Genomic DNA, 14,944 nt, shown 5'->3' with positions numbered 1-14,944 from the left:
TAATCCTCCACCTGCGGTGCCGACACACCAGGTTCTAGTCCCAGTTGAGGCGCTGGATTCTGTCCTGGTTGCCCCTCTTCCAGGCCTGCTCTCTGCTGTGGCCCAGGAGTGCAGAGGAGGATGGCTCAAGTGCTTGGGCCCTCCACCTGCATAGGAGACCAGGAGGAAGCACTTGGCTCCTGGCTTGAATTAGTGCAGAGCGCCGGCCGCAGCGGCCATTGGGGGGTGAACCAGTGGTAAAGGAAGACCTTTCTCTCTGTTTCTCTCTCTCTCTCACTGTCCACTCTGCCTATCAAAAAAAAAAAAAAAAAAAAAAAAAAAAAAGCAGAACCCAAGAAAGAAGTGAAGTGACAGCACTTGCTGGTCCTGAGTGACGGGTTACTGCAGGCGAGCCCTGAACCGGGCCACAGGAGACCCACCCACACATTCCTGCAGCACCAGAAGCTGCCTGAGGGGCTGTCAAGTTTGTGGAAAATGCAGCTAAAACATGGGGCTTTTGGTGTAAATGTTTTTGAAACCCACATGTAGTTTTTTCATAATATTCATGTCCGTGAACTTTTAAAGACTCATACAGGTTGTGCTGTTTGCTTTCTTTAGCTGGAAGCTCCTTGGGGGGCGGCGGTGGGGGTTCGCCGTAGCTTTTTGGTCCTTACCACTCTGAATTTTGGAAATGGTATTGTCCCTTATGGAATGGCCAAACAAATGTCTTTTCCCCATGCCTCCCCCATCTTTAACCTCTTCCTCCATGTTTCTTTGTCCTCTCAACAACGAAGAAGCAAAATCCATCAACCAACTGCAAATGGCATTGTGACTTCCCAGCGATGGTCTTGGTGTGCAAAGTCACGTTCCAGAGTCTGGGGAGACAGAAGTACATTTCTTTTAGCCTGGGTGGATATAATTGGATCCACTTCTAAGAGCAGGAAATAGACAATTTCCAGCAGCCTCCCAGAATCACAATGCACACCCAGTTTCATCCAGGGCACGGACGCGGCAGAAACACCATTGCTAAGTTCAAGTTAAGAAGGTTCTGTGCACACGCAGGGCCAGCTCCTCGCTCCTGGAGAGGTGCAGCAGACACCTGCCAGGGCAGTCACATGGGGCGTGGCCAGTTCCGTAAAGGAGGTGGCCCCGGCTTATTCACATTTCTAGTGGTTCTGCCAGTTAACCAGAGACGTAGAAAGTGGTCCCATTTCCATATAAGCTGAGCTTATTTAAAAGGAATCCTGCTTAATTTTTTGCCACATGAGCATCCACACCCCCTCAGGGTGTCATTAGGCAAGGCTCATAAATGCGGGGTGTACCTGGCTGTTTGGATGGCTGCATCTCCCACTGAGTACCTGAGCTCCATACCTGGCTCCTGCTCCTCACTTGAGGACTGCCACTGCAGTCCCTGGGAGACAGTGATGGTGACGCAAGTAATTGGGTTCCTGCCACCCACATTTAAAACCTGGATTGAATGCCCAGCTCCTGGCTTCCACTTTAACCCAGCTCCGGCCTCTGTGGGGATTTGGGGAGTGAACCAGGGGGTGGGGCCAATAGCTCGCTTGCTCTCCCTCGATTGTCTTTCAAAAAAGTAATTTAGGAAAGAAAACTTTAGGCAAGGGCAGCTTAGTAGGAGGCCAGATGGAAGGTGATGGAGACAGGTGCAGCCCTACTAGGGGCTGACCCGGCGACGAGAGGTACAGGCTTGGTGGGAGGGGAGGAAGATTCTAGACTGTAGAGAAGGCGTGAGGTTGGGAAGAAACAAGCCAGTGAGGGGCCGTCAGACAAGCAGCCCCGGGGTGGGTATGAGCTGTTTGGCGCACCAAGACTCTGAAGGTGTGTGGCCCCCAGGGGCCTTGGGCCAGGGTTTCTCACCCTTGACAGTGCTCGGGAATCACCGAGGAGCCTCTCGCGAAAGCAACGCCGGCATCAGCTTTCAGGCAGATCCTGCCTTTCTAAGCAGGTCCCGGGGCATGGCGACTGCTGGTCCAGGCACCACGCTTTGGGTAGTGAGTTCTAAGAGCACGGGGCAGTCAGAATCACAACCTGGTTTGCTTCTGGAGCAGTGCTCTCTGCCCCGTCCCAGCGACCCTGGAAGAAAAGAGATGCAGAGCACAGTAAGCTTTAAAGGCTCCTGGCTTTGGCTGCTAGGATTGAGTTTTAAGAAACAGTATCCCCATGGGGTAGGGGTGTCATGCTTCAAAGGGTTAAGCCACTGCGTGGGGTACCCATGGCCCGTGTCACAGTGCCAGTTTAAGTCCCAGGTCCTCCGCTTCCAAAGTAGCTTCTGCTGATACACCTGGGGAGGCAGATGATGACAGCTCAAGTGTTTGGGCCCCTGCCACCCATGTGGGAGACCCAAATGGAGTTCCTGGCTTCTGACTTCAGCCTGGCCCACACCTGGCTGTTGTGAACATTTGGGGAGTAAACCAGCAGATTGAAGATCTCCCTCTGTTTCCCACTTTGTTTTTTGTTTTCCCTCTCTCTCCATCACTTTGCCTTTCAAATGAAATAAATCTAAAAAAAAAAAAAAAAAAAAAAAAAACCACAAAAAACCAAAGATGCATCAGTACGGCGTGGATGTCAGACATGGGGCTTGGCACTGGGATCCCGGTGTAGGCCACAGTGGGTAAAGATAAAAGTGCGGGCTGTCAGCGCTGCGGGACGTGTGGGGAAATGGCTTCAGCGATTACGACATGGAAGGAAGCAGGTCCTGCAGCCACACTGCGGTGCAAGTCCCAGCCTCGCCACTTAGCAGTAATGTGAACTTGAACACGTAGCTTAGTTTCCTCAACTACAAGATGGCGATAATGGTCCTAACCTCCTAGGGCTACTGTAAAGGAGAAACGAGCTAGCACAGGTATTTAGCATAGGAACCGGCACTTAGGAAACACCCAGAACATGGCCAGCTATTATTGTTAACGCCAAGCGCTCCGGCCTCCGTCCCAGCCCATCAGCAGCCTGGCTGCTGCCTCCACAGGGCTGAGCTCAGAGAGCAAAGACCACGTCTTACCGCCCTCTGTGTGCCTGCCTAGCACCTTGTGCTGTGCTTTGAGGCACTGCAGAATGAAGGAAAACGGATTCTCCAGCAGAAAAAGGTTGAGGCGCATTTGCAGAAATAGCTGGACCTGGGCTCCAGCTGACACGGCAGCACAGCCTGGCCACCAAGCCCTCTGGAAGTCCTCGGCTTGGTTTATTTTTGGATCGTGGCTCCAGAATACGTCAACATAGCTTTCCCCCACACAAGGCGGATGGCTCCTACCTCCAGATAGAGGCAATCTGAGCCGTCACTGTGGTCCCTTTCAGCACCGTGTTCCTGCAGCGGGTGGAGGAGGAGGCACCGAGAAGCCGTGTGTTAAAGTGGCGGAGTACCCTCCGGGGCACTTGGTGGCCTCAGCCCCGTTACCTGCAGAACGGATTATGACTTGGTAAATGCCCGGACAGGGGCTCTCACAGATGAAGGAGAAGCGAGTTGTAGGGAAGAAAGCCCCTTGGGGTCCACTCAAAGGTTGCCACAGTCTGATGTAGAAATTGGGTCCTTGTGTAATTCAAGATCCCTAACTGCACGTGAAACCACCGTGGGCAGGGTTTGTGGACAGAGCGATGTGAGGCCTTCGTGTGACCTTGGGCAAATCACTTCGCCTTTGCAACTTGTATCCTCATTCATCAAGTGAAGATTTGAACTAGGCCCCTTGTACCCCGAAGTCCCCGAATATAGGTCATTCTGAGAAGACCGGGGCTCCTGCCAAGTTTCCAGTTAGCACGCTGTTCTGGAAAGCTGCCACCAGGGGCCGCTAGGAATGCAGTTTGGCCTTGTAGCTTCTTCACAAAGCAGAAGCGGCTTGCCAAGGCCTTTGATGATGTTGCTGAGCCAGCCTGCCTCCTTCAGCCGCGGAGGACTGCTCAGACCCGCACGAGATGTCGGCCTGGCACGGGAAGCCTGTGTCGGCGCTCGCTCGGCTCAGGCTGACGAGCCCTCCTCCCTGCCTGCTGGCCTGGGTGGAAAGGAAGCCCACCACACACACAGTGCCGGATACACCCTTGTGACCAGGGCCTGGTCCTCTAGTAGTCCTCATCAACAGCCAGCTCCAGGGCCCGGCGTTGTAGTGTAGCCTGTAAACCTGCCGCCTGTGATGCCGGCATCCCACATGGGCGCCGGTTCGTGTCCTGGCTGCCCCACTTCTGATCCAGCTCCCTGCTAACCTGCCTGGGAGAGCAGTAGATGGCCCAGGTGCCTGGACCCCTGCACCCATGCAGGATATCTAGAGGAGGCTCCTGGCCCCTGGCTTTGGCCTGGCCCAGCCCTGGGCATTGCAGCCTTTTGGGGAGTGAACCAGCACATGGACAATCATTCTCTTTCTCTCTGTAACTCTGACTTTCAAATAAATCAATAAATCACTTTTTTTTTTAAAGCCAGTTGCCTCTAGGCTGCTTAATATTCCACTTTAAAGTTGAATTTATTCTTTTAACAGTAACTAATTTTTAAAATATTTTATTTATTTATTTGAGAGAGAGATTTATAGACAATGAGAGGGAGAGACAGAAAGAAAGGTCCTCCATCCACTGGTTCACTCCCCAGATGGCTGCAATGGCCAGGCCAGAGCTGAACCAATCTGAAACCAGGAGCCAAGAGCCTCCTCCAGGTCTCCCATGATCCCAAGTCCGGCTCTTTTCCTGGTTAGCCGCACCTGTGACACACAGAGGAGGAAGAGGAGGTACAGAAAAGGAACAGTGTGCCGGCGTGTCCAGTCTGGCTGCCCCAGCCCCAGCTGCGGGCACGGCAGGAAGGAGGGGCGCAAGTGACCCTGGCAGTGTGTTTATTAGACCTTAACTGTGTTAGCCTCACCACTCAGCCAGGCTCACAGAAACCTCTCCTGGGTGGGGGTGAAGGGGGAGCTGGGGTATCCGCGGCCCCATTAGGAGCAGCCGTGTGCTGCCTGGGAGGGGGCTTTCAGCAGAGGTGGTGGCGGTGGAATCAACAGTAGTTGTGGTTTTTTTCTTTCTTTTTTTTGACAGGCAGAGTTAGAGAGAGAGACAGAGACAGAGAGAAAGGTCTTCCTTCCTTTGGTTCACCCCCCAAATGGCTGCTATGGCCAGTGTGCTGTGCTGATCCGAAGGCAGGAGCCAGGTGCTTCCTCCTAGTCTCCCATGGGGTGCAGGGCCCAAGCACTTGGGCCATCCTCCACTGCCTTCCCGGGCCACAGCAGAGAGCTGGACTGGAAGAGGAGCAACCGGGACAGAATCCGGCGCCCCAACCGGGACTAGAACTCGGGGTGCCGGCGCCGCAGGCGGAGGATTAGCCTAGTGAGCCGCAGCGCCGGCCTCAGCAGCAGTTTTTCTGCATCTTCATTATACCAACGGGGGGAGTATGGCCATCCCACATAAGAAAAGCCCCCGAAGGGGAGGGAACCCAGAGATCACAATTGTCTTTGGTGACCGTCCGCTCTGAAGGAAAATGCTCGCCTTGTGCCTGCCTGCAGGAACGCCTTTGCCACGCCGTGTGAGATCAAGCGTGGGGAGGGAGGGACCTCCCGCGGCCGAGTGCTCTCCACACCTCATTCCACCTCATCTGCTCTGAGGAGCCGCGAACACGGCCTGGCCACGTCCGTGTCACAGATGTTGGCTGGGCTCTGGCGGGGCCGGGCTGCAAGCCTGGGGTCTTCTCTCCCCACTCACACACTGTGAACGCACTCAGAGACAGTTTCCTTACCAGTCCTTGCTTCCTCCTCTCTCCAGCTCGAAACCTATGGAGAACGATTTTCAAGCCAGGGCTGGTCACTATGCCCTTGCTGGCCTCCTTCCCTGAGCTTTCATTTTTCTACCTGTAGCACGAGAGGCTCAGGGGCAAGCACTGGGCCTCGTGGTTAAGATGCCCCGTGGGACTCCTCCATCCCAGTGCAGAGCGCCTGGGTTCGCGCTTCCTGTGGGTGCACGCTGGGATCCCTGCCACCAACTGAGGGGGACCTGGAGTGCGCTCCAGCCTCCTGGCATAGGCCTGGCCCTGCCTGTTGGAGCTCAAGGGGTGAACTAGTGGGATGGGGGCTCTTTCTGTCTCTATCAAATGTTTAAAATATAGAAATAAAATGTAAATTTAAAGAAAAGGATCGAGAGACTCAGACTGTCATTCTCACTGCCTCTGGTCTAAACTGATTTGATGACAGTATTTTCTTTTTCTTCTTCTTCTTTTTTTAAAGATTTATTTATTTGGAAGAGTTACAGGAAGAGAGGAGAGAGAGAGAGAGAGAGAGAGAGAGAGAGAGAGATTGATCTTCTATCTGCTGGTTCACTCCCCAAATGGCCAAAATGGCCAGAACTGGGTTGATCCAAAGCCAGGAGCTTCTTCTGGGTCTCCCACATGGGTGCAGGGCCCCAAACACTTGGGCCATCTTCTGCTGCTTTCCCAGGCCATAGCAGAGAGCTGGGTCAGAAGTGGAGCAGCCGGGTCTCAAATTGGTGCCAATGCAAGATGCCAGCGCTGCAGGCGGCAGCCCAACCCACTACACCACAGCACCAGCCCCGTGACAGTATTTTCTTGAGGGAGCTCTGAGCACACCCTCATCTAATTGGGATCTCGTGCAGCTCTGGAGAGGAGGATGGTGTGTATGTGTGTGTGTGTGTATGTGTATCCCCATTGCCAAGCTGAGGGAACTTGAGAAGCAGGCAGCCAATGAGAAACAGCAGCGAGACCCCACCCTCTGGCTCCCACCCAACCTGGGGCAGGCTGGCAGCTGCGCCTCGCCCAGCCTTCTGCCAGGATCCTCGGAGACCTGGGGAACACATCCTTGCTGTAATCAGGGCACCTGTTCTTGGGCAGAGGTGACGGCGGCAAGATGTGAAGTGTGTCTGATGAGCTCCTCTCCCACCGCGGGGCCAGGGCTAAGAAACCCGGGGGCGGGGGATCTCAGCAGGCGAGCCCGGGGCTCCGCATGAAGCCAGCCTCGCGGCAGTCTGTGCACGTTTCCCTTACCTTCCGCAGCCAGGCAGACAAATACAGGCAGCTCGGCGTGAACGCAAATTTCGAGCTTTGCAAAAATGTGCTTCATCCTCAGTGGCTTCTCGGGCCACCCCTGAGCAGGTGTAGCCAAGGAGCAGTGGCTGAGCCTGAGCCCGAGGGGGGGGCCACTGGGCAGGGAGGAAGGGGGGGGGACTTCCGGGGGGGCAGAACTGACATAGAGAGGGCCCTGGCGGGTTTGTCCCTTGCCTGAGCGAGCCAAGGCGGAAGTCGCCAAATATGCCGGTGGCAGGCGGGGACCTCAGAAGAGGCCCTGGTTTGCTTCTAAGCTTCTGGAGCCACGTGAGGCTTCACGCTCCCTCTCCCAGGATGCTCCAGCAGAGGACGTGGACTTGGTGGGCTGGAGAGAGGCAGTCCAGCAGGTGTCCCACCAGCCTGGCTCTGGGGAGGTACGTTCACATGGGCTAAAGCTGGCACAAAGACAGGAGGAGCAGGAGGCTGGGAAAGGCCAGGCTGTGGAGTCCAAGGCCAGCAGCCTGGCCCCTGCCCTCAGTGCACACTGGCTGCCAGGGGTGGGGGACAGCAGAGAAAAACCTGCCTAAGGCAAGCGCTTTGGTGTTCAATGGAAGGGGAGAGTAGTCAGGCTGGGGAAATCCAGGCAGCTTCCTGCAGGAGATGGTCCCTAAGAGGTAAGTGGGATTTGGGCCAGGCAGAGAGGTAATGGCAGAGGAGAGGCAGGGGGCGGCTGAGCCCCAGCTGGGGCAAAGGCCTGAGGGCAGGTGGGCGGGGCCCAGGGATGGCATCTGTCTTCGGCACTCTGCAGGAGGCCTGGCGGCCCATGGCTGTGAAGGACCCGAGGGGAGGGCAGGCCTGGGCTCTGATTCCCCCCAGCTGTAGCCACTGTCCACGGGGGACAGGCTTTCCCTCCCTAGGCCTCAGTTTCCAGATCTGTAAGCTCTACGAGAGCTGGATATCAAGGCTCACCACACCACCCCGAGCGTCTGGTTAAACGTAGGCGGCCTAAGGACGAAACAGGCAGCCATGTCTGCACTTGGACGTGAAAAGCCGAGCGGTCAAGGGCCTGGGGTCAGACCCTGTGGTGCTGGACAGGGCCCTGCAGGCTTGGGGGTGGGGCCGCGGCTCTGTTGGCATAGACAGACTCCAGGGCAGGACCCCGAGCGAGGCCTGGGGAGCAGGGTGGCGACCTTCCGGGGTTTGGGACCCACAGAGCCCTAGGGTCTCCTCCTGGCCCTGCCGCTCGGCAAGTTCAGCCACAGAGCTATCGGAGAACTTCACTTCCTCATCTGAAAGTGTGGAGCAGATCCAGCTCGCTGTTCTGCAGCCTCCAACCACATAAGCCAGCACGAGCGCTCAGCTGCATTGCACTGGGCTGCCCGGAGCTCTGTCCCTTCCCGTGCATCCAGCCAGGCCCCCGGCACAGCACGTAGCACACAGTGGGACGGGAGCGAGGATGAGGGGCGTGGCCAATGCAAAATCCCCACCACCTCTGAGTGACAGCAACACCTAAGAACTAGCCACTTCCCTGCAGTACCAGCCTAGAGGGCTGGGGGACCCCCACCGGAGTGTGTCACACACAGCCAGCAGCTGGCGTCACCATCGGCGCTGAAGAGCTGTTTGCTGGAGAGACGGACAGGTGACATGGGTGTGCTGCCTGGGGCCCTCCTGGAGGAGCTGATGTCTCTGCTCAGACACCTGCTGTGTGTGCTCTCTGTGTGCCACTCGGTGCTGCCCCAGGGGCTGGGGTGCAACAGCAGACCCTACTAGACTCGGCCTGCTGAGAGCTGCAGACATGGAGAATGCCATGAGAGAGGGGCTGAGAGGTCCGGGGCGCCCTGGCCAGCGTCGGGAGGGGACATTCAACCGAGCCTGGGGAGCCAAGGGCAGGGTGTCCCATGTACAAAGGCCCAGAATTGGGAGGCTGCGGGGCTGGGAAAGAGGACGGAATGGCTGTCTGGGAGGGGCAAAAAGAGGAGAGGCAGGAAGCCACAGAGGTCCTGGGGAAGGGGGGAGCGGAGGAGTGACACAACCTGCCCAGGCGCTAGACCCAAGGCCAGGGAGGCCTCCCTCACTTGGAAAAGCAGGAGGGGCTGGGAGGAAGAGGCAGGCAGGAGAAGTGGGAGAGGGAGCAGGTGCCCACCGGGCTGCAGGCAGGGGGCAGGGCAGGGCAGGGTGGGATGGGCAGATCTCGGGGTCAGGAAGCAGGTGGGCCCTGGGACTGCAACATGGCTGTGCCTGCTGGCGTTGTCATGGGGGAGAGGCAGGAGGTGGGGGCAGGGGGGCGTCTGGGTGGGACCGTGGCGCCTTTGGCAGAGAGGCTGCAGCCTTCCAGGAGGAATGAGGGCTGGGGGCGTGCAGAGTCCCAGTGCTGGCTTCTTGCTCTTCCTTGCCCCGACAGAATGTGGCTTCTTCGCCCGACTTCGGAGGTGGGCAGGTCAGCACGGCTCCTGGACGCTGACCTCGCTGTTATTAGTGGGAAGAGTCCGGTGGCCCCGAGTCCATCACCCGCCATCCCGAAGCTTTTCAGTACAAGAGAGAGCTTAACCCAGATGGTCTCCAGCCAGGCCCCTTCTAGTATTTCTATTAATGGATGCAATCAGACACTGCATCGCCCCTGCCTCTTTACCACTCTGGCGGCTTCAAGTTCCTGCCACACCCTCCATGCCTCCTTCCTGCCTCTGGGGCTACCGCGTGCCACGGTGCACAAGGGCACCCAGCCAAGGGCTAAGTCGGGGCTCAAATCTATCCCATACTCTGCCCAGCAGGCTGTGTGCCTGGTCCGGCTGCAGGTCGCATCTACCCACAGTAAAGGATGTCTTTTTCTGGTTTGTTCTGAGGTGCGGTGTGCACAGCCCCCATGTCCCTGGCCCACAGATGTTCCCTCGTCTCCCCCCGTGCCCAGCCTCAGTCAGGGCCGAGCAGGGGCAGGGGCGGGGCCTGCAGCTGTCTCCTCAGCGGTTCTTTTCCTCTCCTTATCGATGCTGGGAGTTGCCTGTTGAAATTGCTCTGCCGTCATTACCACCAGGGTTAGGTCAGATGAGAGCACGTTTGCAGTCTTGGAAGGCAAAAGCAAAATGCTGATGCTCAGTATTCCGCATCTTCTGGGCATGGCCCACTGCGTGCTCGAAGCTCTTAATCAGTGGTCCCGTGGCGGGGGGGGGGGGGGTGCGGGGCAGGGCCACCGCTGGCTCTCATCTGGCTGTGGGACCAGACAGCCCATCTGCTGCACCTGCTGGCCCACCTGGACATCACAGGTCACCACGGTTACCTGGCATCATCAGGTCCCCCAACAGTGGCCAATGGCAGTGTCCACGGGGCCGCATTTGAACCATCAGCAATGTATTCGAGCAAGAAGGACTGGGAACATCGGTCCCCTGCACCTCATCCGCCAGTTTTGTGTTCTGGGACCACTGGCTGGTGTCACGGAAACATCCGTCCTTTAGGGGCCCCTCCTGAATGGCCCCTGTGCCAGGGGAGACCATGGCTCTGCCTCACCTTCCGGCCTCGGATTCCACGCCCGCCAATCTGTCACACCAAGGTCCCCGCCCTGGCTCTCTGGCCCTTAATCATGCTGTCCCCGCCAGGGATGCCTGCTCAGCCCCACGGCCCTGGCAGAAGGGCCTCCCCTGCAGAAGCCACCACCTGGCCAGCCCTCGCCTTTACCACTCCGGGCCTCTCCAGGCCCACAGCCTACGGCCAGTACCTGCATTTTGTCGCCTGAGGCTTCCTCTGGCTCCTGGAACCTGCATGGCCACCCTGTGCTGGTCAGGCCAGAGGTGCCAGGACACGAACGCCGGGGGCAGCCCCCGGCCACGCAGCCTGCACCAGGGTGTTATTGCCCAGCTCCCTGCCCTGCCACTGGGCTGTGGTCTCCCAGAATTCTCCAGGGGAGCAGCCAGTGGCCCACAGGAATCGCCGGCTCCAGCACCACACCTTGTACTGGCCGCCTCCCCACCCTGTGCCAACTCCACATGCCCCATGCCACATGCCGCCCAAATACACCGCTCACAGCCACATCTTGGTCTCGGGGGCTGCTTCGGGGGAGAGCCACCTGAGCCGTCACCCCCCACATCTATCTCAGCATCACCCCCTTTTGTCCCTTGGTCCCGCTCTCGGCTCAGAGCTGTTGGCCACTCTCTGGTCCCAGGGCCCTGCTTCACCTGTCTGCTTGTCCTGGGGACACTCTTAGAGCAGATGCTGTGTCCTTCTCACCTTCTTATTCTCTGATCCTAGGTCAGCAGCTGGCACAAAGGGGTACCCATAGAGCATGTCTGGTTTTGTTTTACCAAAGAGCCAGCCATGGAAAATCTAAGACAAAGAGAGAACTGGGGTAACACAGACAAGGTCCTACATCTTTCTAGAAAGAGAAGGGAGGGGGGGTGTGGCGTTGTGGCACAGGGGTTAAGCTGGTGCCTGCCACCCTGGCATCTCCTAAGATCACTGGTTCAAGTCCCAGCTGCTCCAGCACCCTGCTATTGCGCCTGGGATGATGACCCAAGTACTAGAGCCCCTGCCACCCAGATGGAGTTCCTGGCTGCTGGCTTGGGCCTGGCCAGGGCCTGGCTCAGCCTGGGATTGTTGCAGTCATTTGGTGAGTGGGCCCATAGATGAAAGATCTTTCTCTGCTTTTCCTTCTCTCTCTGCCACTCTGCCTTTGAAATAAATAAATGAATCTTGAGAGACAGAGAGAGAGAGAGAGAAACCAAGGACTTGGGCCATCTTCTACTGCTTCCCCAGGCCATAGCAGAGAGCTGGATTGGAAGTAGAGCAGCAAGGACTTGAACCAGCACCCATGTGGGATGCTGGCACTGCAGGCTGGAGCTTTAACCCACTGTGCCAGCCCCAACTTGGTAGAATTTCAATCTCACCACTTACCTGCTCAACAATTTTAGTGGCTCCCACTGCCCTCCCGAACAGGGCCTCATTTCTTGAGTGGCTTTTAAGACCTTTCATCATCTGGCCCCATCCTAAGAGGCAGTCAGGCCTCTAATGCAGGGTCAGACTTTGGTCTCAACTGCCTGGGTTCAAGTCCCCACTCTGCCAGTTCCCAGCTAAGTGATCATGGGCAAGTTGTGTAACCTCTCTGGGCACTGGCTTCCTTAAGTGTGGATAATAATACCCTGTCTAGAATTATTTAAAGAAATTTAAAAGTCTTACATGGTCCCTGTGAAGAGACTACAAACCACTTAAGTGCATAAATGATGATTTTATGGTATGTGAACAACATAGCAAAAAAAAAAAAAAATTAAGCATAGTGTCTGGTCCAGCTCTTTGCAAATAAAACAGTGGTAATCTTTGTTATCAGCCAGGTTTCCCACGTGGCCCTAGTGTCTGCTGGGCACACAGCCGGCGCTCAGTGTGTAATAAGGAGTGAGTGGAGAACCTATTCCACAGATAGCATGTTGAGCATTTCTACGGTAGGGGAGCGGTGGGCAGCTGACACAGAGATTCCAAATCCGGTTTTTGCAGCCCCAGGAAAGGAAGCTGGCTTATTCTGAGAGGGGAAGCCGCGGGTCCAGACCCACAGCGGGGGTGGGGTGGGGTGGGGGGCTCCTGACCCAGCGTCACCCCCACTGCCCCTTGCTGTGTGCTGCAGGTGGCAGAACCAGGCTCAGCGGATCCAGGACTGGAAGGAAACTGGGAACACTCCCCAGGAATGTGTTCTTGCGCTTATCTTTGGCGCTGGCTGTATTTGCTGTTCTGGGAGCTGGCTTCAGACAGAACCGGGAGCGTCCCTTATGGCCCCGACAACAGGTCAAGGCCCAAAGGCGCCACTGCTCCCCGCCCACGTGCTTGCCGGGCAGTGGGTGCGCAGGTGGAGACCGGAGATAAGGCCCCTCGCGCTGGGCCACCTCGCGGCCCCGGGGCCCCCAGCGGTTGGGTCCCTGGGCGGCGCTTCCGGCCTTGTCTCACCCCCCCAGTGAAGGGCCTGCAGCCCTGCACACAGCAAGCGCCTACTCCGTGCGGAGAGGCCGGTTTGGTGGAGGATGCTTCTAGACCCGGGGGCTGGCTCAGCCGGGTGGTCACGACAGGCGGCGGCGGCGGGGAGGGGGCGGGCGCGAGGCTCAAGGCAGCGGACTTGGGAGCCAGGAGGCGGCACGGGGGAAGCGCCCGAGCATCGACCCCGGCCAGGCCAGGGGGCTGTCGTGGGAGAGCGAGTGGCCCTCCCGGCCTGGGGTCGCCGCACACTGCCCCAGGAGGAGATGGGGAGTCCGCTTCTGGACCGAGGTCCCCTACCCCCAGCATCCCCCGGGGGTCTTCTGCACCTGACCGCTCTAACAGGGGCCCCGGGGCTCGCACACCGCTCTCCCTCCTCCAGCGTCGAGACCTTTGAGGGGGAGGGGCTGCAGGGCGGGCGCAGAGGGAGACGCGCGCGACCCTGACCGTCTCTGGCTGGCACCCCCAGGTCCCCAGCCGCCGGAGCCGCGTCCCCACGCCCGCCACGCACACAGACACACACGGGCCCGCACGCTCGCCCTCGCACAGCGCGCAGACCCCGCCCGCGGCCCCGCCCCGGCCCCTGCGGGCGGCCCCTCCGGCGCTCGCGGGCCCCGCACGCAGCCCGCCCGGGAGGCGGGAGGCGGCGGCTTCGGGCAGATTTGATTTTCCCGCAGCCCGGGCGCCCCGGAGCCGGAGCCGGAGCCGGAGCTCGAGCCGAGGAGGTGGAGCTCGCAGCCTCGTCCCGGCCCCGCCGCCCACGCCCCTCTCTGGGTCTCCCGGGCCCTCGGCCCTCGCCCGCGGCCGCTCGCCCCTGGCCCCGCGCCCCTGGCCACCACCCCGCACGGCGCCCCAGACCCCAGGCTGCCGGCCGCGTCGCCCGCGCCCTTTGCCCAGCCGCGGCCCCGCCGCTCCACCCCCGCCCTCTCTCACTTCCCACGCCCCCTCTCGGCGCTCCTCTCCGCCCGTGGCCGCTCAGCCCAGCGCCCGAGCTGGGGGTGAGCGCGGGCTGTGGGCGCTCCGGAGCAGGCGTGAATCGCGCAGGAATTGACTAATTTGGGGAGGGGGGCGCGGTAGGCGATGGAGCCGCCCGAGGACATGGCGTCGCTGAGCGAGTTCGACTCCTTGGCGGGCAGCATCCCGGCCACCAAGGTGGAGATCACCGTGTCCTGCAGGTGAGCCGCCCGCGGGCTGAGTCCCCTGCCCCGCCCCTGCCCCTGGATGCCCCGCGGCTCCCGCCGCTTCGCACCTCTGCGCACCTCCCTTCCCGGAGCGTCCTCGCCCCGGGACGCCCCCTGCCCCATCGCGATCGGGCCGGCGGAGGGAGGGCGGCGACGGCCGAAGGGGAAGGAGGGCTGGGGTCCCATCCGGGAAAGTTTGTGCCCCGGGCTGTTGCTGGGAGGAGCTGGGGGTGCAGGAACAGGGGTCCGGGGCCTGAGTGCCCAGGGGAAGCAGGTTAGGGGCCACACGGGGGGCCCAGCTTGGGCACTGCCTGATCGACCCCTCTCCACGCGTGGAAGTGAGTGCTTTGCCCCGTGCCCCCCAAGCTGCTGTGCCTTCCTTGCCCCTGCGACCTAGACCCCAGAATTCTAAAGCCTGCCCTCACCCGCCCCCCCACCCCCCAACAGAGCCCACTCGTGGGAAAGGGTGCGTTGGAGCCATTCCCACCGAGGTATGGATAACCCACACCTACGTACAGTGGCGCCGGTCAGAAAGACCACGGCTTGGGGCCAAAATCTGAAGCCAGGGACTGGAAGGTTGGAGGGCAGCAGGGGAGAAGGAGGGGCACTTTTGTGGGGTGTTGCACAGGGCTGGGGGCAGTAGCTGTCTCTAGGAGCTGTGTTGACCCAGGTGCCAGGCTGTGTGCTAGCTGGGGGGAGGAGGCTGCCCCTGGCATTAAGAGGGTGGAGAATGGGTGGGGGGGACCCTTCGTGGTTCCCTGTGGCTAACCTTGGGCCTCTGCCTTGCTGGGTCAGAGGGGGCACTGTAGCACAGGCAGAGCTCACCCTGGGGATCCCCCAGATGACATTTCCAATTTCTGGATTCCTGGCTGTG

The 14,944-nt window shown here is 59.1% G+C and overlaps 1 protein-coding gene across 2 annotated transcripts in view; it reads left to right on the top strand.

Annotated features, from left to right (window-relative positions):
• The first annotated feature begins 13,969 nt into the window (after positions 1-13,969).
• The window catches only part of CPNE5 (copine 5), an 83,869-nt gene continuing 82,894 nt past the window's right edge, over positions 13,970-14,944 (top strand). For both annotated transcript variants that reach the window (XM_062187472.1, XM_062187471.1), the window contains exon 1: positions 13,970-14,064. In XM_062187472.1, coding sequence (XP_062043456.1) covers positions 13,970-14,064 — 95 coding nt within the window. The remainder of the gene's footprint in view (positions 14,065-14,944) is intronic.

The sequence above is a fragment of the Lepus europaeus genome, chromosome 3, assembly GCF_033115175.1.
Source record: "Lepus europaeus isolate LE1 chromosome 3, mLepTim1.pri, whole genome shotgun sequence".
NCBI lineage: Eukaryota > Metazoa > Chordata > Mammalia > Lagomorpha > Leporidae > Lepus > Lepus europaeus.
The sequence above is the reverse complement of the archived record's forward strand: the minus strand, read 5'-3'. Positions and strand labels throughout refer to the sequence as shown.